Source organism: Prionailurus bengalensis, chromosome F2 (genome assembly GCF_016509475.1).
Source record: "Prionailurus bengalensis isolate Pbe53 chromosome F2, Fcat_Pben_1.1_paternal_pri, whole genome shotgun sequence".
Taxonomy (NCBI): Eukaryota; Metazoa; Chordata; class Mammalia; order Carnivora; family Felidae; genus Prionailurus; species Prionailurus bengalensis.
The window spans coordinates 44,847,995-44,872,629 of NC_057353.1; the positions used below are offsets into that span (position 1 = coordinate 44,847,995).

The 24,635-nt window shown below is 37.5% G+C and overlaps 1 protein-coding gene across 1 annotated transcript in view; it reads right to left on the bottom strand.

Moving 5' to 3' along the window:
* The window catches only part of STK3 (serine/threonine kinase 3), a 281,104-nt gene that overhangs the window by 102,544 nt on the left and 153,925 nt on the right, over window positions 1–24,635 (bottom strand). The window contains exon 8 of the mRNA XM_043601459.1: window positions 22,381–22,506. Within this exon, the coding sequence (XP_043457394.1) occupies window positions 22,381–22,506 (126 nt within the window). The remainder of the gene's footprint in view (window positions 1–22,380; window positions 22,507–24,635) is intronic.

Consider the following 24,635-nt stretch of genomic DNA (forward strand, 5'->3'; position numbering starts at 1 on the left):
TTTGATGGTTTCCTGTCTCACATTTAGGTCCTTTATCCATTTTGAGTTTATTTTTGTGAATGGTGTGAGAAAGTGGTCTAGTTTCAATCTTCTGCATGTTGCTGTCCAGTTCTCCCAGCACCATTTGTTAAAGAGACTGTCTTTTTTCCATTGGATGTTCTTTCCTGCTTTGTCAAAGATTAGTTGGCCATATGTTTGTGGGTCTAGTTCTGGGGTTTCCATTCTATTCCATTGGTCTATGCGTCTGTTTTTGTGCCAATACCATGCTGTCTTGATGATGACAGCTTTGTAGTAGAGGCTAAAGTCTGGGATTGTGATGCTTCCTGCTTTGGTCTTCTTCTTCAAAATTACTTTGGCTATTTGGGGCCTTTTGTAGTTCCATATGAATTTTAGGATTGCTTGTTCTAGTTTTGAGAAGAATGCTGGTGCAATTTTGATTGGGATTGCATTGAATGTGTAGGTAGCTTTGGATAGTATTGACATTTTGACAATATTTATTCTTCCAAACCATGAGCACGGAATGTTTTTCCATTTCTTTATATCTTCTTCAATTTCCTTCATAAGCTTTCTATAGTTTTCAGCATACAGATCTTTTACATCTTTGGTTAGGTTTATTCCTAGGTATTTTATGCTTCTTGGTGCAATTGTGAATGGGATCAGTTTCTTTATTTGTCTTTCTGTTGCTTCATTATTAGTGTATAAGAATGCAACTGATTTCTGTACATTGATTTTGTATCCTGCAACTTTGCTGAATTCATGTATCAGTTCTAGCAGACTTTTGGTGGAATTTATCAGATTTTCCATGTGTAATATGATGTCATCTGCAAAAAGTGAAAGCTTGACTTCATCTTTGCCCATTTTGATGCCTTTGATTTCCTTTTGTTGTCTGATTGCTGATGCTAGAACTTCCAACACTATGTTAAACAACAGTGGTGAGAATGGGCATCCCTGTCATGTTCCTGATGTCAGGGAAAAAGCTCTCAGTTTTTCCCCATTGAGGATGATGTTAGCTGTGGGCTTTTCATAAATGGCTTTTATGATGTTTAAGTATGTTCCTTCTATACCGACTTTCTCGAGGGTTTTTATTAAGAAAGGGTGCTGAATTTTGTCAAATGCCTTTTCTGCATCGATTGACAGGATCATATGGTTCTTATCTTTTCTTTTATTGATGTGATGTATCACGTTGATTGATTTGCAAATGTTGAACCAGCCCTGCATCCCAGGAATGACTCCCACTTGATCATGGTGAATAATTCTTTTTATATGCTGTTGAATTCGATTTGCTAGTATCTTATTGAGAATTTTTGCATCCATATTCATCAGGGATATTGGCCTGTAGTTCTCTTTTTTTTGCTGGGTCTCTGTCTGGTTTAGGAATCAAAGTAATACTGGCTTCATAGAATGAGTCTGGAAGTTTTCCTTCCCTTTCTATTTTTTGGAAAAGCTTGAGAAGGATAGGTATTATCTCTGCTTTAAACGTCTGGTAGAACTCCCCTGGGAAGCCACCTGGTCCTGGACTCTTATTTGTTGGGAGATTTTTGATGACTGATTCAATTTCTTCCCTGGTTATGGGTCTGTTCAAGCTTTCTATTTCCTCCTGATTTTTGGAAGCGTGTGGGTGTTTAGGAATTTGTCCATTTCTTCCAGGTTGTCCAGTTTGTTGGCATATAAGTTTTCATAGTATTCCCTGATAATTGCTTGTATCTCTGAGGGATTGGTTGTAATAATTCCATTTTCATTCATGATTTTATCTATTTGGGTCCTCTCCCTTTTCTTTTTGAGAAGCCTGGCTAGAGGTTTATCAATATTGTTTATTTTTTCAAAAAACCAACTCTTGGTTTCGTTGATCTGCTCTACAGTTTTTTTAGATTCTATATTGTCTATTTCTGCTCTGATCTTTATTATTTCCTTCTTCTGCTGGGTTTAGGCTGTCTTTGCTGTTCTGCTTCTATTTCCTTTAGGTGTGCTGTTACATTTTGTATTTGGGATTTTTCTTGTTTCTTGAGATAGGCCTGGATTGCAATGTATTTTCCTCTTAGGACTGCCTTCACTGCATCCCAAAGCATTTGGATTGTTGTATTTTCATTTTCGTTTGTTTCCATATATTTTTTAATTTCTTCTCTAATTGCCTGGTTGACCCATTCATTCTTTAGTAGGGTGTTCTTTAACCTCCATGCTTTTGGAGGTTTTCCAGACTTTTTCTTGTGGTTGATTTCAAGCTGCATAGCATTGTGGTCTGAAAGTATGCATGGTATGATTTCAATTCTTGTACACTTATGAAGGGCTGTTTTGTGACCCAGCATATGATCTATCTTGGAGAATGTTCCATGTGCACTCGAGAAGAAAGTATATTCTGTTGCTTTGGGATGCAGAGTTCTAAATATATCTGTCAAGTCCATCTGATCCAATGTCTCATTCAGGGCCCTTGTTTCTTTATTGACCGTGTGTCTAGATGATCTATCCATTTCTGCAAGTGGAGTGTTAAAGTCCCCTGCAATTACCACATTCTTATCAATAAGGTTGCTTATGTTTATGAGTAATTGTTTTATATATTTGGGGGCTCCCGTATTCGGTGCATAGACATTTATAATTGTTAGCTCTTCCTGATGGATAGACCCTGTGATTATTATATAATGCCCTTCTTCATCTCTTGTTACAGCCTTTAATTTAAAGTCTAGTTTGTCTGATATAAGTATGGCTACTCCAGCTTTCTTTTGGCTTCCAGTAGCATGATAAATAGTTCTCCATCCCCTCACTCTCAATCTAAAGGTGTCCTCAGGTCTAAAATGAGTCTCTTGTAGACAGCAAATAGATGGGTCTTGTTTTTTTATCCATTCTGATACCCTACGTCTTTTAGTTGGCGCATTTAGTCCATTTACATTCAGTGTTATTATAGAAAGATATGGGTTTAGAGTCATTGTGATGTCTGTAGGTTTCATGCTTGTGGCGATGTCTCTGGTACTCTGTCTCACAGGATCCCCCTTAGGATCTCTTGTAGGGCTGGTTTAGTGGTGACGAATTCCTTCAGGTTTTGTTTGTTTGGGAAGACCTTTATCTTTCCTTCTATTCTAAATGACAGACTTGCTGGATAAAGGATTCTCGGCTGCATATTTTTTTCTGTTCATCACATTGAAGATCTCCTGCCATTCCTTTCTGGCCTGCCAACTTTCAGAAGAGAGATTGGTCACGGGTCTTATAGGTCTCCCTTTATATGTTAGAGCACGTTTATCCCTAGCTGCTTCCAGAATTTTCTCTTTATCCTTGTATTTTGCCAGTTTCACTATGATATGTCGTGCAGAAGATCAATTCAAGTTACATCTGAAGGGAGTTCTCTGTGCCTCTTGGATTTCAATGCCTTTTTCCTTCCCCAGATCCAGGAAGTTCTCAGCTATTATTTCTTCAAGTACACCTTCAGCACCTTTCCCTCTCTCTTCCTCCTCTGGAATACCAATTATGCGTAGATTATTTCTCTTTAGTGCATCACTTAGTTCTCTAATTTTCCCCTCATACTCCTGGATTTTTTATCTCTCTTTTTCTCAGCTTCTTCTTTTTCCATAATTTTATCTTCTAGTTCACCTATTCTCTCCTCTGCCTCTTCAATCCGAGCTGTGGTTGTCTCCATTTTATTTTGCAGATCATTAATAGCGTTTTTTAGCTCCTCCTGGCTGTTCCTTAGTCCCTTGATCTCTGTAGCAATAGATTCTCTGCTGTCCTTTATACTGTTTTCAAGCCCAGCGATTAATTTTATGACTATTATTCTAAATTCACTTTCAGTTTTATTGTTTAAAAATTTTGATCAGTTCATTAGCTGTTGTTATTTCCTGGAGATTCTTTTGAGGGGAATTCTTCCGTTTCATCATTTTGGATAGTCCCTGGAGTGGTGCAGAACTGCAGGGGACTTCCCCTGTGCTGTCTTGAATAACTTGTGTTGGTGGGTGGGGCCGCAGTCAGACCTGATGTCTGCCCCCAGCCCACCGCTGGGGCCACAGTCAGACTGGTGTGTGCCTTGTCTTCCCCTCTCATAGGGGTGGGATTCACTGTGGGGTGGCGTGGCCCGTCTGGGCTACTTGCACACTGCCAGGATTGTGGTGCTGGGATCTGGTGTATTAGCCGGGGTAGATGGGCAAGGTGCACAGGGGCAGGAGAGGGAGACTCAGCTTGCTTTTCCTTCAGAGATCCACTTCGGGAGGGGCCCTGCGGCACCGGGAGGGAGTCAGACCCACTGAGGGATGGATCCGTAGAAGCACAGTGTCGGTGTTTGCTCGGTGCAAGCAAGTTCCCTGTCGGGAACTGGTTCCCTTTGGGATTTTGGCTGGGGGATGGGCGAGGGAGATGGCGCTGGCGAGTGCCTTTGTTCCCCGCCAAGCTGAGCCGTATCCTCCGGGGCTCAACAACTCTCCCTCCTGCTGTCCTCTAGCCCTCCCGCTCTCGGAGCAGAGCTGTCGACTTATAACATTCCAGATGTTAAGTTCCACTGGCTGTCAGAACTCACTCTGTCCGGCCCCTCCGCTTTTGCAAGCCAGACTTGGGGGCTCTGCTTTGCCAGGGGGCTGCTCCTCTGCCCCGGCTCCCTCCTGCCAGTCCGTGTAGCGTGCACCACCTCTCCGCCCTTCCCACCCTCTTCCGTGGGCCTCTTGTCTACGCTTGCCTCCGGAGAATCTGTTCTGCTAGTCTTCTGGCGATTTTCTGGGTTATTTAGGCAGGTGTGGGTGGAATCTAAGTGATCCGCACGACGCTGTGAGCTCAGCGTCCTCCTACGCCATCTTCCCAGAAGCCCCAGAGTCAGGTGTTTTAGACTGAGCCATCCAGGCACCCAAAACCCAAACATTTTTAATAGTACCCCCCCCCCCCAAAAAAAACAACCCCACTTAGGTCTAACAAAATATGTACAGAATCTTGTGTTCTTGTGTGCAATGATGAAAGAAATCAAAGTTCTAAATAAGCTGAAAGACATTCCATGTTTGTGAATTGAAGACTCAACACTGTTAAGATGTCATTTCTTCCTAACTTAGTGTAGACAGTCAATTAAATCCCAATAAAAATTCCAGCAAGCTAATTTGTAAATGTTACCAAAATGATTCTAAAGTTTATATGGAAAGGCAAAGACCTAAAACAACCAACACACTACTAAATAAGAAAAATAAAGTTGGAAGGTTCACAGTATCCAATTTTAAGACTTCTACAGAACTACTATAATCAAGACAGTATAATGTTTTAAATGTTTATTTGAGAGAGAGTACAAGTGGGGGTGGGGCAGAGAGAGGAAAAGGGAGAGAGAGAATCCCAAGCAGGCTCGGCTCTGTACGCTCTATCTGCAGAGCCCTAAGTGGGGCTGGATCTCACAAATTGTGAGATCATGACCCGAACCCAAACCAGGAGTCAGACACGTAAACAAATGAGCTACCCAGGTGCCCCAAGACAGTATAATTTTGATAACAAATAGACATATATACCATGGATATATCAGTGCAACAGAATAAAGAGCCCTGAAACAAACCCACAAAAATACTGTCAACTGATGTGTGAAAAGACACAAAGGCAACTCAGTGGAGAAAGGATAATCTTTTAAACAAAAGGTACTAGAACAACTGGACAACCACATGTGAAAAAAAGGACCTTTATACAGACCTTATGGCTTTCACAAAAATTAACTCAAAAAAGATCATAGAGGGGCGCCTGGGTGGCGCAGTCGGTTAAGCGTCCGACTTCAGCCAGGTCACGATCTCGCGGTCCGTGAGTTCGAGCCCCGCGTCGGGCTCTGGGCTGGTGGCTCAGAGTCTGGAGCCTGTTTCCGATTCTGTGTCTCCCTCTCTCTCTGCCCCTCCCCCGTTCATGCTCTGTCTCTCTCTGTCCCCCAAAAAATAAATAAACGTTGAAAAAAAAATTAAAAAAAAAAAAGATCATAGACCTTAATATAATACGCAAACCTAGAAAACTTCTGGAAGAAAACACAGGAGAAAGTTTATGTGACCTGGAGTTTGGTGGGGAGTTTATAGATAAAACACTAAAAGGAAGATCCATGAAAAAAAACTGATAGGGGATATTAAAACTAAAAAGTTCTCTTCTGTGAAAGACACTGTTAAGAGAATACAAAGACAAACTACAGACTGGAAAAAAATATTTTCAAAACACATATTTTTAAATAAGACTTGTGTCTAAAATACACAAAGAGGGGCGCCTGGGTGGCGCAGTCGGTTAAGCATCCGACTTCAGCCAGGTCACGATCTTGCGGTCCGCGAGTTCGAGCCCCGCGTCGGGCTCTGGGCTGATGGCTCAGAGCCTGGAGCCTGTTTCCGATTCTGTGTCTCCCTCTCTCTCTGCCCCTCCCCCGTTCATGCTCTGTCTCTCTCTGTCCCAAAAATAAATAAACGTTGAAAAAAAAAATTAAAAAAAAAAATAAAATACACAAAGAACTCTTAAAAATTAACAATAAGAGAACAAAAAAAAAGAGAAGAAAATAATAGCCTATTTTGGGGAGCCTGGGTGGCTCAGTCGGTTGAACATACAACTTGTGCTCAAGTCACGATCTCACAGTTTGTTAGTTCAAGCCCAACATTGGGCTCACTTCTAACAAAGCCCACTTCAGACCTTCTGTCCCCTTCTGTCTACCCCTCTCCCGCTTGTGCTCACTCAAAACTGAATACTTTTTAAAAATTTTTTTAAAAAACAATAAGAGAACAAATGACACAAAACAATTTTAAAAGTGGGGGAAAGTACTGAACAGACACTTTATCAAAGAAGATATATAATTGGCAAATAAACATATAAAAAATGCCCAACATCTCCATCATTAGGAATTGCAAACTAGAACTGAAACAGCACTAAACACTTATTAGAATGGCTAAAATGCAAAAATACTAACTACTATGAAATGCTGGTGAACATGCATAGCAATGTAAACTCTCATTCCTTGTTGGTGAGAATACAAAATGGACAGTTTGGCAACTTCTGGAAAATTAAATGTACCATAAGATTCAGCAATTATGGTCCTAGGTATTTACCCACTGATTTTGAAAACTTACATCCACATAAAAGCCAGCATGCAAATGTATGTAGCAGCTTTATCCATAATTGCCAAAAACTAGAAGTAATCCAGATGTCCTTGAGGAGGTGAATGGATAAACAAACTGATAAATCTACACAATGGAATACTATTCAGTGAAAACATGAACTAGGTAGCCACAAAGAGACATGGATGAATCTTAAATGCATTTTGTTAAGTGAAAGAAACCCATTTGAAAAGGCTATATGCTGTATGATTCCAATTATATGTCGTTATGGAAAAGGTAAAAAACTATAGATAGTTAACTGCAGATGAGTGACTGCAAAGGGTTTGGGGATAGAGGAAGAGTTGAATATGTGAAGCATGGGGATTTTTTAGGGTGGTGAAACTATTCTGTATGACACTGCATTGGTGGATATGTACCACCACGCATCTGTCAAAACCCATAGAAATTTATACCATAAGGAGTTAATGTTAACGTACACAAATTTTAAAAAATCACTTAAGAGGTCAAGAGATCCCAGAATGGAATGCAGAATGTGGCACATACACACAATCTAACTGTATTACAAATGTATAAAAGAACTTCACTGAAGGAGGTAGGTAGAAAAGGTACTAACCTAAGTAAACACAGAAGTGAGTAAAGTCTGTAGGACTGAAAACAAAAAGAATTTTACATAAGCACTGTGCTCTAATTGATAAAGTTGTTTGCCATGAGGCTATGGGTTAACAATTCTGAAACCACTATATATATTTACAGGAATTGAAACATTTAGCAAAGGAGTGGTAGATGATGTGAGCCAGGTTTCTCACCATGGCAGTAGGTGGTTATAAACAAGCAAGGCGAAGGGTGCCTGGGTGGCTTGGTTGGTTAAGTGTCTGACTTCGGCTCAGGTCATGATCTCACAGTTCATGGGTTTGAGCCCCACATTGGGTGCTGAAAGCTCAGAACCTAGGTGGAGCCTGCTTTGGAGTCTGTGTCTCCCACTCTCTCTGCCCCTCCCCCATTTTTTTCTCTCTCTCTCAAAAAACAGTTAAAATTAAAAAAAAGTAATAATAATAAATAAGCAACGAGAGACAAAGAGAATGATCCATGCAGTAATGGACTAGAGTCAGAGATATCAGTATGAATTCATGTTTAGCTTACTATTGATACAGATGGAGATATATACATAGCTACAGATATATACACACATACATATAGAGATGTATAGTTTATAGGTATGTGTGTATAGACAAGTTAGTGAATACATTTGCTTTGTCAGCTGAGAGGATCTATAACACCCCACAGTGGCAATAAGCACACCAAGTCCAGGTCTTGGGTTTGAATACCATTCTCTAATTGAAGGAATGAGGATCCTAAGATTCTAGGACTGTGGCAGGAAACATACAAGATGAACCTGGAGTATCTTATAGTATCAGAGAGTAACAAAATACTTAAAGAACAAAAACAGGGGCGCCTGGGTAGCTCAGTTGGGTGAGCATCCTGACTCTTGATTTCAGCTCAAGTCATGATCCCAGGACTGTGGGATCTAGCCCCACCTCAGGCTTTGTGCTGAGCATGGAGCCTGCTTGGGAATCTTTCTCTCTCCCTCTGCCCGTCCTCCCTCCCTCTCTCTCTCTCTGTCTCTCTCAAAAACAAACAAAAAACCAAAACCAAAAACACCTTAAAAATCCACAATAATGGGGGTTTGTCAAAGAGACCAAGGTACCTACTAGAAGAGGCTCTCAATAGCCAAAGCTGGAACACTTTGAGCAACAAAATAAATAAAGCAAAATGAATAAATATTCAAAGGCAAAGTGTAAATTAAATAATCATGAATCAATACTGATGTAAACTACTGAATAAATGGGAAGAATAGACAAATCTCCTGTGTAGAAGAATGCCATATAATTTATGTAGACATTATGCCCTCAAAAAGGAAGGGCATAACTCTCTACTCCTTAAGTGTGGGCTGTATAGTGTGATTTCGTTCCAAAGTGTGAAATATGGAAAGGGGAAAAGAATAATATTGTGAGGAAACCTGATAAACACTACTTCAGCCAGGTAGTCATGTTGACAGAATGTATTTGTGATATTGCGATATAACAAGAAATATGTATTTAGCAAACTTCATTATGTACTTTCTGTTTAAAAAAAAAAAAGAACGCATACAGGCCTGTCCTATTTTAAAAATGGCATCCTTTACTGGATTTTTCAATTCTTATATGACAGAAATAATCCACATATTTCTGATTATACTCTACCATTCATGTTCTTTGGTGACAACAAAATACTATATTTTTAAAGTTCTACTGATTAGAAAGAACAACTCTATTAGCAGACACTCTTTAAAAAGTGGACACTCTACAGGCAATTTCAGTATTTACACTAAATGTGAACAAATATAGTTATGTTATTTAATCAACTCACACTACAGATTTAGAAATATATTCCAATAACAACTAAAAAACAAATTCTTTTTCATTATGTTATACAGTTGACCCATCTCAGCACCAAATTTATATCACATGCTCATAAATGCCAAAAAAAAAAATCTTTGTCATGTTTAGCAATGCTTAAACTAACACAAAAATCTTGATATTGGGATTAACCTGCTGCAGAAATCTGTTTGCAATTTGTTTAATTTTTAAAATCTGTACAATTACCTCAACACCTATCAAAACATGTCAATTTGTCAGGATGTATTCTCATCAGACTAGCTTTTTCTATAATAGGTATAAAAATCAACTTCATAAGGCACTATTTCCAATCGTGTCCCATACATTTCTTGAATAAAAAAAATGTTTAAAGAGGTTGTTTATAATAGTTACCCAGGACACAGGTGTACAGAACTAAAATTTTTAAAAACAACATATCTTGAAATGGTTATCATAAACTGTTTCCCCTTCAAAAGTCACATTGAGGATTGATGGAAATATCTATTTAATTTTAGGCCACAAATTTTTCTCCATCTGTAGTAAGCTGAACTGTGTAGAAGAAAATTAAATTTGGAAAAATTATAAGTTGATATTGGTATAACTCATAAATTCTTGGGAAACTGCACTCACTGAGAATGGAAAAAGCAGGATCCACAATGAGTTCAAGCATTAATACTGAATATCAAATGTAAATGACTCTTATACTGTAGCAACTCAGCATGGTGAATTTCACAGCTCTAGATTTTTAAAATTAGGAAAAGAATTCAATCTGCAATATTTCAAAATTTAGCTTTATAAAATTTTCCAATGGTCTAGGGCCAACATGGCTCTGTGTTATATTAACCCAGTCACTGGATAAGGACCAATCCAGGGTCAGGGCTAAAGATAGCTACTATAAAGGCTGTCACAAAATACAGTCTTCCAAGATAAAAATAAATGCAGAGGGGCGTCTGGGTGGTTCAGTAAGTTAAGCGTCCAGCTCTTGGTTTCAGCTCAGGTCATGATCTCATGGTTCATGAGTTCGGTCTTCACATCGGGCTCTGCTCTGATAGTGCGGAGCCTGCATGGGATACTCTCTCTCTCAAAATAAATAAACTTAAAAAAAAATTTTTTTAAGATAAAATAAATGCAGAAATAAAACTTGGCAGTACAGATCTCCCACCATGCTGAAAAGACCATTCATCTTTGAAATAATCACAAAGGAGGAAAAAAGAATGGGGAAAACTTCAATGAAAATGAAAACAGCTAGGATATCAAAATATTCACCCAAAACCTCCTGGCATACCCTAAAAGGTAACCAGTCCAGAACTATAACTAGCAGGTATTAGCCAAAATGAATCTCCTAAATTGGAGCAAATTAAAAAAAAAAAAAAAAAATGGCCGCAGGTAACTAAGGTAAGTTATAAGTGAAAATTACAAGAGGTTATAAAGCAACAACCTCAACTTCACAGATATAAATGTTAAGACAAACATAGCAGCAATCCCATAATGGTTCATTAGTCTACAATTATTGTCAAACGCTGGGAGCTAATGGGTCCAAGACTATACCTTTAGTCTATCATCTAAAGAAAACCTGGTGTAAAAGACATGTGGTTCAAAAAAAGACGAATATCCATTTACTTCTATTCTTATCAACTACTAACTTGCCTTAAATTACCCTGATTTTGTGTAATGTTACCTTTTAGAAGTTTCCCTTCCCTTCTTGGATCACTTTGATTTACAAACTATCCAGAATAAGCCAGAATTGAATAGACCATAATTTTTTTTTTGAATCATGCTAATTTATGAGTACTCAAGGAATTTATAATCATTATAACATATGAAGTGTTTTATATATTAATATATATTAAATATCATATTAAAAACTCAGTATTTCAAATTAAGAATTCAGAACACCCAAGAAATGACAAGTTGTAAGAGTTTCCATTAAAATGGATGATTAAACACATGGGTTTATGCCTATCCCTCCCAAAACTCTTCCAAAATTACAATAAAGGCACAGAAAAGGATAAACTCATAAAGATCAAGGGAAAGGCGAAAGCAGCAAACAGGACATGTCCCCAAATTTGGAAGCTAGAAAGCAGATAAATATATAAGTAATAGCTAATTCAGCAGACCAAAGAAATCTAAAACTTCATAGAAGTCACAAAAAGCAAGCAAATTCAGGCCCCAGAACAATGGATCCTAACATCTTTTATAGTAAGGTTCACTCTTACACACTGAGTTTCCAGTAGGCAATTTTAGTGCTTATATCAAATATAATCACTAGACCTTTGAAGAAAGTCCATAAAATGAAAAGTCACAGATCAAAACAAAGGAAACACAGACAAGGTAGGAAGCAAAAGAAAATTCAAAGTGATAATATAATAACAACGAAGAAGAGGAGATTATCTTAGAAATTAAATATTTGACATGGGGAAAAAATAAGTTTAGAAGATAAACTTGAGGAGACCTCTAAGAAAAAACAAAAAGAGAAAAAAAAAAAAACAGAAAAGATCACTGAATGATAAGTCTATGAAGTCCAATAAACAAACAAAAGCAGTTCCAGAGTGAGAAAATGCACAAGAACAGAGAGAAGTAATGAGATAAAAGTATCGTGAAAAAGCAAAAATAAAATTACACAGCACTTAAGAGTATTTCCAAATTAAAAGGGCCAAAAGGCACTCCACACAATGAATGAAAAAATATCTACAAGGCACAGCACCATGGAAGTTTTAAAGAAAAGGGAAAAGTAAAGATCTAAAAATCTTCCATAAAACACCTAAAAGATCAGGTATTGGACTGTCATTTGTCTTCCGCTGAGTTAGAAAACAGAACAAAGCCTTCAAAATTTTAAGGGAACATTATTTCCAATCCAGAATTTTATACTCAATCTCTCATGGGTAAAGGTAGAATAAAGACATGGTCAGATATACAAGGTATGAAAAACAAAACAAAACAACTGCAAATGTCTGGAAGCTCCTGGGAGATAGGGCCCATCAAAATGAGGAAATAAGACAGACAGGATCCAGGGAACAGAGGATCCATTACAGAACAGAGCAAAAGGAAATTCCCAGGATGATGTTGCAGGGAGGTCTTAGTGTGACAGCTGCTCCAGACTCTAGAAAGCAGTCATACAGATTACAGGAGGAGAGAGGGCCAGGAAAGAAGGAGTTGAACAAAGTACAAAATTAATGAATGATCTATGTTTGAACATAGAGTCTATGACTCCTACACAGAGCATAGGAATGTAACATTTGAAAAAAAATTAGATAGGTACATAGAAAAACAACAACAACTATAAATGACAGTAACAAAAACTGAGACAATTATTAGTTCCAGAAATCACAAAAAGAAAGAGCACGTAACCAAAATATATTATGACTTTTCTCCGCAAACAGTATTTATATAGTCATAACTATGTAAACACTGTGTAGGGGTTTTTTAGAACTGTGATTTAATTGTATGGGGAAAATGAGAAGTAACAAGTGATTAATTCTTTTAAAGAATTTTAATTTTGATCAATAATTTAATCTCAAGTTATTCCTTACTAAATCTAATTTACTTCTCAGGAAGCAAAGGAATGACAATAAATTTATTTACTGGTTTTCTTCAAATAGATTTTTTATAAGCTTAAAGTAGTTTTACAAAAATCTCCCCCAATTCTTCCAAACAGATCTGGCCACTTAAAATTCATCTTACAATACTTAAAAAGAAATTGTGAATATAAATATTGGTTCAAATCTGATCAGTGACATTATCTTGGTGGCCCTTTGAGGAGCAAAACCAGCAGCAGCAACAACTACTACCAAAGAAACCAAAAACTGAACAAACCAAACAATAACAAAAACAAAAAAAAAACATGGCTAAAATATTATAATTAATAAGCATTATTGCTGGGGCAAGTAGTAGCATTAGTAAAGATGAGAGCTAAACTTTATTGGGCATACTATGCATAACACACTGTTCTAAGTGCTTATATGTATTTTTAAAAATCACATCCCCACAGGAACTCTATGAGTTATGTGTGGTCTATCACTAATTCCCCTTACACAGATGGTGAAAGTGGAGAGGTTAGTAACTTGCCCAAAGACACAGAATTATATGTGAACAGAATCAGGACTTAACTCCAAGCCAAATGTCTTCTTACTCTTAGATAAATTCTATCTCCCACCCCCACCCCGTTTAACCAACTAGGTACATTATAGGCTTCTGGACTGACTGAAGTGGATGCTGCTGTTCTATTTTTTTTTAATTTTTTTTTAATGTTTATTTATTTTTGAGAGAGACAGATACAGAATGCAAGTGGGTTGGGGCAGAGAGAGAGGGAGGCACAGAATTTGAAGCAGGCACCAGGCTCTGAGCTGCCAGCACAGAGCCTGATGCGGGGTTCAAACTCACAAGCTGTGAGATCATGACCTGAGCCGAAGTCAGACGCTCAACCAACTGACCCACCCAGGCGCCCCTATTCTTTACCTAGTTCAAAAGGTTCTCAAGAAGTAGACTGATTTGAAGTTCCCTTATTAAACAGGGGCAGGGAGAGGGAGGAAGCTTCCGAGAAATGCTCAAGTGGAGGCTGTATCATCATCTGTAGGGGAGTGAATTTTCCAAAGCACCCCTGCATTTCTCCCCACACCCATGCTGAGAATTACTGCTTCAGTGAATTGTTTAAAGGGGATTTGCCACTCTAAGACATTAAGGACCACAGTCTGACAAGCTTAGAGTTCGAACCATAAGGAAATCACCAGAAAGTCCCCATTTCTTTTCCAAAAACAGAACCTCTAGGATATAGTCTCAGGCCAATTAATAGGCAAAATCTCTTTCTTTGAGTCATTACCAAACTAACATGAAATACAACAACACCTTTCTTTAGATGGAAGTGAAAATAAAGGGCCTGATACGTGCATACAATATATACACACATGTAACATCAAGAAGTATCCCATTTTTTTACTCAACATTTCACTTAATGTAACATTCTTCTACATCTGTTCAACTCCTTGTATTTTACTTAACACTGTGATCTACATGAGAAATGCCTAAACTCCAGTGACAAAGCAACTCTTGTAAACTCCTTATCAATCTTGTAATCTACTTTAAAAATAACTGCTTGTCAACGGTGCCTTCTGGACCTTATCTCACAAATTCTATTGTTAACACCATCCATTCCATTTTTAAGTCATCATCCAACATATCATGTGTGGAGTGTTTGCCTTGTTCTCTTACTTAAAAACAGTAAGCACCAACTCTTTTACTGTATAAATATTTAAACATTCATTCAAGTGCCTGTATAATAGTTCAGTAAACCATACGAGCTAACTTAAAACCAGCTTTATAAAAATCATTGGTTAATTAGAGATTAAGAACTACATGGAATGTATAGTGTTTGTTGTATAATTAATAAACTGCCAAAATGCATGCTTACATCTTGAATGCTATAGATAAGTTAGTATAACCTGAATAAGAAAAGTCTTATATGCCTGCAATTTATATAGATAACCTATATCAAACTTTGGGTTGACTTTGTCAGAAATGAATGCAAATTTTGTAAATATATTCCACTTTTATGAAAAATACAGTATTGCTTCAAGGATGTAATTTGGCCTTGAACATCAAGAGACAGTAGTTCTATGAGTATTCAGCTGTCTTATTTTAAAGCTGTATATGTAATCCAATTTTAAGCCAATCTGCAAGAGAATCCCAAAAGAATGTACAGTATAAAGACAAACTATGACAGACTTTGAGCCTTCAATGTGGATGTTTCTGAGAGAAAATGACTACCGATTTAAAAATTTGCTAAAAATGTTGGCAATGTAGAGATACACTTTTACCTGTGTAGGAGGAATTCAGATCCATTATCACTGCTCTTGTGAGCATGTGTGTATACTGTATTGGGGGAAAACTGACAAATGACCTCAAGATGGAAGCGACTGCCTGAGAACATAATCGAAAGCAAAGCACGTGAATACTGTTCAAACTAGGACTCTGTTAAGACTTCAAATTTTTTCTTATGATTCCAATTAAAAACAACAAAAAAGAACGTAATAATTTTACTCAGAAATGCTAGGTCAGTTCCAAAGAATTAAGGATTATTTGAAAAAACAACAACAACAACAACAACAACCACCAAAAACCTGATGCGATTTTTAATTTGTCCACAATACTTTGGGAGTACTCCCCTCGAAGGGTGGAACCTAATTCCCTTCACCCTGACTGTGGACAGGACTCAGTAACATATACCTAAATCGATGGGATGGCTTTGGAGCAGTACAGCGAGTAGAAGCTGGAAGCACTTTGAAGAGACTATTAGAACCAGCCCACAGAGCCATGAAAGGCTGTTAGAAGACTGATCATCATTAAGGAGGAAGGGAAGATAAATGTCTGGAATCTTGAAGAAAAGATATTCTTATTACACTGTGGCAGAAAATTTAGGACACTGTCATCTACAGTAACCAGGAAGTAAAAAATGTACCTGTTAAACTGGGTATATCATCTAGCTAAGGAGATTTCTAGGCAGAGTGTTAAGGTGATGCCTGGTTTCTTTTTACTGCTTATAACAAAATGCACAAGGAGAGAGAAAAGCTTAAGAAAGAGTAACTAAAAAAGGAACCAGGACTCGTTGGTTTAGTAAGTCCCTAGCCTCTACAGACAGTAAACAATGCTACAATTATGAAAAAGCTTCCAAGCAAACATCAAATCCAAGGCACCTTCAGAAAAAATTGTCTAAAAATCAAGCTGCATTGGTGACCTTAAAATCCTTTACTAAGACTTCAGAAAGAGCTAAATACGTAATAGGGCTTTTATGAAGCTTAAAGGCATTGTCCCGTAGCAGCCTTAGGAGAGACCACGGTAAAGAAGCAATTATTTCAACAAAATGTAGGGGTGTCGCCTGGTCTAATGGAGTGAACCACAATAAGATTTATAGGGTGCCCACACAATTGTTTTTTGGCAGAAACACCACCAGCATGGTCTCACTAGGACAAAGCACAAAATGAAAAGAGGATTCTGGAGTCTCAAACTTCTACAGGCAGGAAGGGGCTGAGAAAATGATTTAGTTCAAAACATAGGCTGTCTTCCTATGAAAAAGGAAGGAAGACACAGAGAACAGAAGCAAGAACTCAGAGGGCACAGCAAAGAGTCATTGAGAAACAGGGCCGGAATAGAACTGAAATAATCAAATAGAACTTCTAACACTTTCTTGGCTGGATTCCAAAATTGCCATGGACTGCTAATTATTGTGCCTCCTGTCCTCACTCTTTGAAAACAACCGTCTATAGTGATAGTCTTATGCCTGACCCAGCACTGTATTTTGGGTATGTGGGGGGCAGATAACTAACCTTTAGTTTGCCAATCTTCAAACTGAGATAAGCTAGACTAAAGGATTCTCATCTCTTTCCAAATGTGATCTAGAAGACAAAATACTGAACTGGGAGCTGATAATGTAAAGGGATGATACTCAGAGTGAAGAAGAGACAGTTATCAAGAAGTAGTAAGTATATTCCACATGGGCAAAGAATGTAAATAATTCGTAGCCAAAGGACACTTTGTATTAGTTTTAAAACATGCCCATAAATTCCCCGAAATTCTCCCTGAAAAGGTAGGGTCTAATTCTCTGCTTAAGTGTGGGGCAGACTAAGTGACTTGTTTTTATTTTTTAATTGAGGTGAACTTCAAGTAACATAAAAATATTTTAAAGTGTACAATCAGTGGCATTTAGTGCATTCACAAGGTTGTTCAACCATTATCTTGATAAGGTATCAAAATATTTTCATCACCCCCCCACCCCAAAAAACACTTCACTCATCAAGCAATCATTCCCCATCTCCCCTACTTCCCTGCCCCGTCCCCCACCCCCTGGCCAGTCTCTGGCAAGCACTAATCTGATTTTTGTTTCTAAAGATTTACCTGTTTCAGATCATTCATATGATACAACAAGACTTTTTATGTGTGGCTTCTTTCACTTGGTATAAGGTTTCCATGCTGTAGCATGTATCCCTATTTTATTTCTTTTTATGGCTAAAACTCCATTGTGTGTATATACCACAATTAACCTACTTTTGTCTACTGTGAATGGTATTGGGAACATTCATGTACAAGTATTTATTTGAGTACCTGTTTTCAATTCTTCCGGATATATACTTAGAAGTGGAATTTCTAGATCATATGGTAATTCTATGTCTAATGTTTTAAGTAACTACCAAACTATTTTCCACAGCAGCTGTACCATTTCACATTTCCATCAGCAATGTATGAGGGTTCCAATTTCTCCATATCCTTATCAACAGTGGTTATTTTCCTGGCTTTTGTTTAATCACAGCACACCTAGTTAGTGTGAAGCAACATCTCATGGTGAATTTGACTTGCATTTCCCTAATGACTAATGTTGCTGACCCTCATTTCATGTGCTTGTTGGCCATCTGTGTATTTTTGGAGAAATGCGTACTTAAATTCTTTCCTTAGTTTTCAATTAGGTCTTTTTGTTGTTGAGGTGCCACGGTTCTTTATATATTTTCAATGCTAGACCCTTACCAGGTATATAATTTATGAATATTTTCTCCCATTCCATAGCATGTCTTTTCATATCTTGATGATATCCTTTGATATATAGAGTTTTAAATTTTGATAAATTTCAATTTTTCTATTTTTTTTCTTTATTACTCGTGATTTGGTTTTCTAAGAATCCACTGCCAAATCCAAAGTCAGGTAGATTACTTGTTTTCTCCTAAGAGTTTTAACATTTTAGCTCTTATATTTGGTTTGCTGATCCATCCAATTAGATCTTATATTAAAAGGCCTTTGTATATGATGAAAGGTAGGGGTCCAAGTTCACTTTTTTACATGGCTATCCAGTTGTCCCACTACCATTTGTTAAAGAGATGGTTCTTTTTCCACCAAAGAGTCTCCACACCTTTGTTGAAAATCAATTGGCCATGGACATATGGGTTTTTCTGGACTCTCAATTCTAATCCATTGGTCTATATGTCTATCCTTATGCCAGTATCACATTTGATTACTACAGCATTATGCTAAGTTTTGAAATTTGGAAGTGAGTACTCCAACTTTGTTCTAATTTTTCAATACTGTTTTAGCTATTTGGGGTCCCTTTGATCCATCTGAATTTGAGGATAGGTTTTCGCATTTTGCAAAAAGGACCACTGATATCTTGATAGGGACTGGATTGATCTGTGAATCACTTTGGGGAATACTGTTATCTTAACAATAGTAAGTCCTCCAACCCATTTATACGGGATATCCTTCCATTGATTTAGGTACTCTTTAATTTCTTTCAGCAATGTTTTGTACTTTTCACTCTACAAGTCTTTTACTTCCTTGCTTAAATTTATTCTCAGGTGGGGCACCTGGGTGTCTCAGTCAGTTAAGGATCTGACTTTGGCTCAAATCATGATCTCGCAGTCTGTGAGTTCAAGCCCTACACTGGACTCTATGCTGACAGCTCAGAGCCTGGAGCCTGCTTCTGATTCTGTGTCTCCCTCTCTTTCTGCCCCTCCCTCCTCCTGTTCTCTCTCTCTCTCTCAAAATAAACATTAAAAAATTTTTTTAATTTATTATCAAATATTTCATTCTTTTGGATACTATGGTAAATAGAACTGTTTATTTAATTTCCTTTTTCCGTCACTTATTGCTGGTACATAAAAACATAACTGATTTTTGTATGTTGATTTTATACCCTCCAACTGTGCTGAACTTGTTTATTAGCTCTACTAAATTTAGCTGTTTTTTACAGACACCATCCAGGAAGCTGCTCTAGTTCAACAGAGCCAAAACAAAGGCAAGCCTCTGTGCTGGTCCCTCAGGGAACCACCAGACAGGTCAAAATGCAAAGCCACAATTTTTTGAGCACAAGCTTCTTATTGCTCTCCCCTACCATCTCTCTCCACTGCTGTTCCCATGGCTGCTGCTGAACTACAATATGGGGGCTGGGGGCGGGGGGGGCGGTGGTGGTGCTGGGTGGCTCCGTTGGTTAAGCGTCGGACTTCGGCTCAGGTCATGATCTCGCGGTCTGCAAGTTCGAGCCCCGCGTCGGGCTCTGTGCTGACAGCTCAGAGCCTGGAGCCTGCTTCAGATTCTGTGTCTCCCTCTCTCTCTGCCTCGCCCCCACTCACACTCTGTCTCTCAACAAAAATTAACATTAAAAAGAAAAATTTTTTAAGAAAAAGAAATAGAAAATAGGGGATGGCAGGCATATAGACAAAAATGCCACAACACTATCTTACCAAAATTTAGCAGCCTCCTTCTTCAGTAAGCACTATCCTGGTTGCTGTAAGTCTTTTTATTCGATTTCAGTGTTTTGAAAAAGTTGATTTGTCACTTGATTTTCTTCCAACTTAATGGCTGTTTCTGTGGAGGCACAGATTCTTAGAGCTCCCTACTCCACCATTTCTATGACCAGTAACTTCTCTTAACAAACAGAATGAGGCAGAAGTGACAGTATGTAACTCCCAAGAGTAGGTCATAAAAAGCATTGAGATTTCCTCCCTGTTCTTTCTCTTGGATCACTTCCTCTGAGAGAAGCCAGTTTCCATGCTGTGAAGACTCTCAAGTAGCCCTAGAGAGAGTCCACGCAGCGAGGAACTGAAGCAGCCCCAGGACAGCCACATGAGTGAGCTACCTTAGAACTCCAGTTCTTGTCAAGCCTTCAGTTGACTGCAGTTCTCACTAACACTTAGACTGCAACCTCATGAGAAACCCTGAAAATCATCTAACTAAGCCACTTCTGAAATAACTGATCTACAGATACCATGAAATAATAAATGTGTATTGTGGTAGGCTGCTAAGTTTTGGGACACATGATATATAAAGCTGAGCCTCAAAAGGTGAGGAGAACCAAGTGACTTGAGTTCTTGGGAAGAAGAATGTTTCAAGCAGAGGGAGGAAAGGTTTCTGGCACATTAAAAATAAAAAATTTGAAAGAAGATCAATGTGGCTGGAGCTCAGTGGAGAAGAAGAAAATGAAGAAAGAGAGCACTCAAGTGGCAGAAAGTAACCTAAGTGACTAGCGTTAAGGTCTTAAAACCAGTAAAAACTGGTAAGCCCTGGAGTAATCAATGTTTCCCTATCCATCAAAAGTGGAAACTGGTCTACAGTTAAGTACAGGAAGACAGAACTAAGCAAAACAATCACTTGTCCATTGACAGATAATTGGAGGCAGTCCACCAGCCCAGCACCCATAAGAAAACTGCACAAGGTGAAAGAAAGGCAGACGGGTACCACCACATAAGGGCAAAAAACAGACATTTTTGTGAATATAAACTTATCAGAAATTGTACAACTTTGATAATCCGATGTTGCTTATTTTTTAAGTAATAAACATTTGATTAAAAAGTGAGCATAAAGTATTAGTGAATGAACATGGGAGCATACAAGTACAAGACCTAGTTTTATTCTTGGTTCCTCATTAGCTTTATGAACTTTGGTAAATCACTTCTCTCCTAACCCAATCTCCCTCATCTGCAAAATGGGATAATAACATATATAGTACATGACCAATCTTCCTTTTTTTAAAGATCAAATGAAATAATATATGACAAAAGTACTTTTAAAAATAAAAAAAAAATCTAGAAAAAAATTAACATTTACAAATGTTAATTGGAGAAAAATCAGTAACTATATCTATTATCACACAGGAACCCAGGGTGGGAGCTATAAAGCCCTTTGAAAGCAAGAACCAAGGTCTTTACCTCATTCCGTATTACTTAACTTTAATAGAATGGATACACAATCCCAAAGGAACAAAACACAAAACAAAACAAAACAAACAAACAAAAACTTGGGGCACTGGGTAGCTAAATCAGTTAAGTGTCTGACTCTTGATTTTGGCTCAGGTCATGATCTCATGGTTCTTGAGTTCAAGCCCCGCCTTGGGTTCTGCACAGTGTGGAGCCTGCTTGAGATTGTCCCTCTTCCTCTCTCTCTGTCCTTCCCGTACTCATGCTCGCTTGCTCTCTCTCTCTCTCTCTCAAAGTAAATAAATTAAAAAAAACAAAAACCTTTAAAGAGATGTTATTTACAATTCTGAATGGCAAATTCATTAGTAAAAATCTTACATCTGGAATATAAGCTCAAAACATCTGTCTCACAAGGCAGTCCACAGTCACTGCCAAATGAATAACCGACGTAGTTGCAAATCTAAAAAATATGATTGTAAATCAGCTCTGCAAAGATGCATATTTGTCCTTGTCCTCAGCTACCACATGATACAAGTTTTAATAACTGGTGAAACGGGTAAAAGAATTTCAAAAGAAATCCCAATTGGATAACCAGTCTCTGAAACTAAAACTAAATGTAATTAGCAAAATAATACTATTTGTAGACGATTAAAACTATAAGATTAAAAAAGTCTACGGGAAAATACAGATATTATCAATGACATTTCAATCAGTAAAAAAATAAAATGATATTTGTGCTTTCAGATTTTACAACTATCTGAGTACCATGAGGTATTCATCTCTGGATCTTAAACCAGAAAAAAAATTATAATTTGAAATAAGAAAAACATCATTAGTGAAGAACATAAGCATTAAACATTATAAAATGTGAGACATAATTATTTTGGTATTAAGATGCACTGATGCATGAATATAAAGTAAATGGGATAAACGGGTAGGTTCTTATATGGTCCTCCTGCTTTCTCTAGCAACCCATCTTCTACTGTGGTACCCTTTATTTACAGCATAATTGATAGCCAGTTGAAAGAAAGTTCTAGAAGATATGACACAAAATTGACCAAATATGACACTGAGTGTCATCTAGATACTAGATACTACACTCTAATTCTTAAGACATCAGGAAAGGATAGCAAACATTTGATGCAAACAAAATATATTTTGAAATTTAATAAACACATCTCCTTGTATAATAAAATAAGTGCTATTGACATATTTAAAGAAAAAAACCCCAAATTTATAGAAAAATGACTTGGAAGGAAAAAAATCAACTTTTTGAGGGTAATTACGAACCGAATTTTCTTCTTCCTCTTCCAGTTCTCGCTGTTGCTCTTCATGTCTTTTAGCTTTGATCTCCATAGCTTCTGTGATCAGGTCTCTTAAAATTGATACAGGCTTTGCATTCTTGATAAAAGCGTGCTGGAAAAGTAAAATTCAACGGTATAAATTCCAAAGATTTCTCTGAATTATATCTAAAATATGTTAAAACAACACATAAATGCTAATCAGGATCACAGGCTTCAATTGTTCTTTCAACTAAAATTAAATGTATATATTAAGAAAAGAGAATATTCCAGCTGCTTTAGAAATAAAGATTTTGTTTTTGGGTTTACTTGCTTTTGGAGAACCATTAAGGCACACACAAAACATGCAATCCTGTTAATAAAACTACATTACATTACCCTTAAAAATATAATTGTCCAGGGGCTCCTGCATGGCTCAGTTGGTTAAGCATCTGACTTTGGCTCGGGTCATGATCTCACGGTTCAGAAGTTTGAGCCGTGAGTGAGGCTCTGTGCTGACAGCTCAGAGCCTGCAGCCTGATTCAGACTCCTCTCTCTCTGCCTCTCCCCGCTCATACTCTGTCTTTCTCTCTCTCTCTCTCTCAAAAATAAATAAACATTTAAAAAAATTTTAAAATATAACTGCCCAGGGGTGCCTGGGTGGCTCAGTCGGTTAAGCAACGGACTTTGGCTCAGGTCATGATCTCACAGTTCATGGTTTCGAGCCCCGCGTCGGGCTCTGTGCTGACAGCTCAGAGCCTGGAGCCTGCTTCTGATTCTGTGTCTTCCTTTCTCTCTGCTCCTCCCCCTGCTTGCAGCCTGCCTCCCTCTCTCTCCCAAAAGTAAACATTAAAAAAAAAATTAAAAAAAATATGTATGTATAATTGTCCAAAGGAAGTGTAGATTAGATAGTGAAAAAGATAAAGAATTTTTTAACAGGTTGGTGATGATCAGTTACTAGAGGGGAAGTGGGTGGGGGGCAATGGCTTAACAGGTGATGGGGATTAAGGAGTGCACTTGTAATGAGCTCTGGGTGTTACACAAAAATGCTGAATCACTATATTCTACATCCAAAACGAATGTTAACTAACTGTAATTTAAACAAAAACTTAAAAAAATTTTAATTAATTAAAAATTCTCATAAAAAATGAGAGATTGGTGATTATATTACATATGAAAATAAAATTATTTTGGTAATACATACAAATTTTAATTAATCTTCATAAACTGACAGCCACAATCAGTGGCTCAAAAGGAGGGCAACTATTCTGTTACTTCTTTTACATATTTTTTACTTTATTATGTTTTGAATAATATAATCATCTCCAATGGAGAAACAGTAATAAAGGAAATATTTTTCAGAAAATAAATACTGTCTCATTTCTATGCTATGTATAAAACACCTTTTAACTTCTTTTTTTATAGCATCTTCATCTAGTGAAAATATCTGAGTTTGCTACATTTCTGGTAAATAGAAGGGAAACCACCAGGATAGACCTGGGTTTTCAATGACTTTTTTATTGGGGAAAGGGAGAAGGAGTGTGAGAGAAAGCAGGGGACAGGTTACAAATACAATTTGAGATAAATAACCTTATTTTGGGGCAGCAATATAGTTTCAAAATGTTAATTTTCATATTACATATCCATAGATAGTTATTTTAATAAAGATCAACAGAACATAAAAATATTCTTAAAGACAAAAAAATAGTGCTAAAGAAGAAATTATACACATTTAGAATAGAATTTAAAAAAAATAAAATGGTGAACATATCATTTGGGAAAACTATATGGAAGAATTTTGCCAGATTACAGAAATACTAGAATTGATGGCAAAGAACCAATAAATTCTTCTATAACAGTTATAAACTAATCGCCAGATAAATTAAGAGCTAGTGACATAACTGCAGTGCAGATTCCCAGTCATCCACTAAAACAGAGTTGGGATTGGATGTATGGCAACCCAGCTAGATCCTACATTTCTCAGTCTCCCCCTTTCAGTTGGTTGTGACTGTGTGACTAAGCTCTCATGAATGGGTTGTGAGTACAAGTGGTGTGCTCCACTCTAAGATCTGATCCTTATGCACTCTTCCGTGAGTTCGTCTCTTTCTACGAAGCTGGAAAACAGACAAATACAGTGTCTCAGAGGATGGTGGAGCTGTGAGCAGGAAGGAACCCCAGTTCGACGCTAAAAATTTTGACACTTGTGGAAAGGTCTCAAAAAGTAATAATTGAAGATATGTTCTTTGCTCTTAAGCAACTTATCAT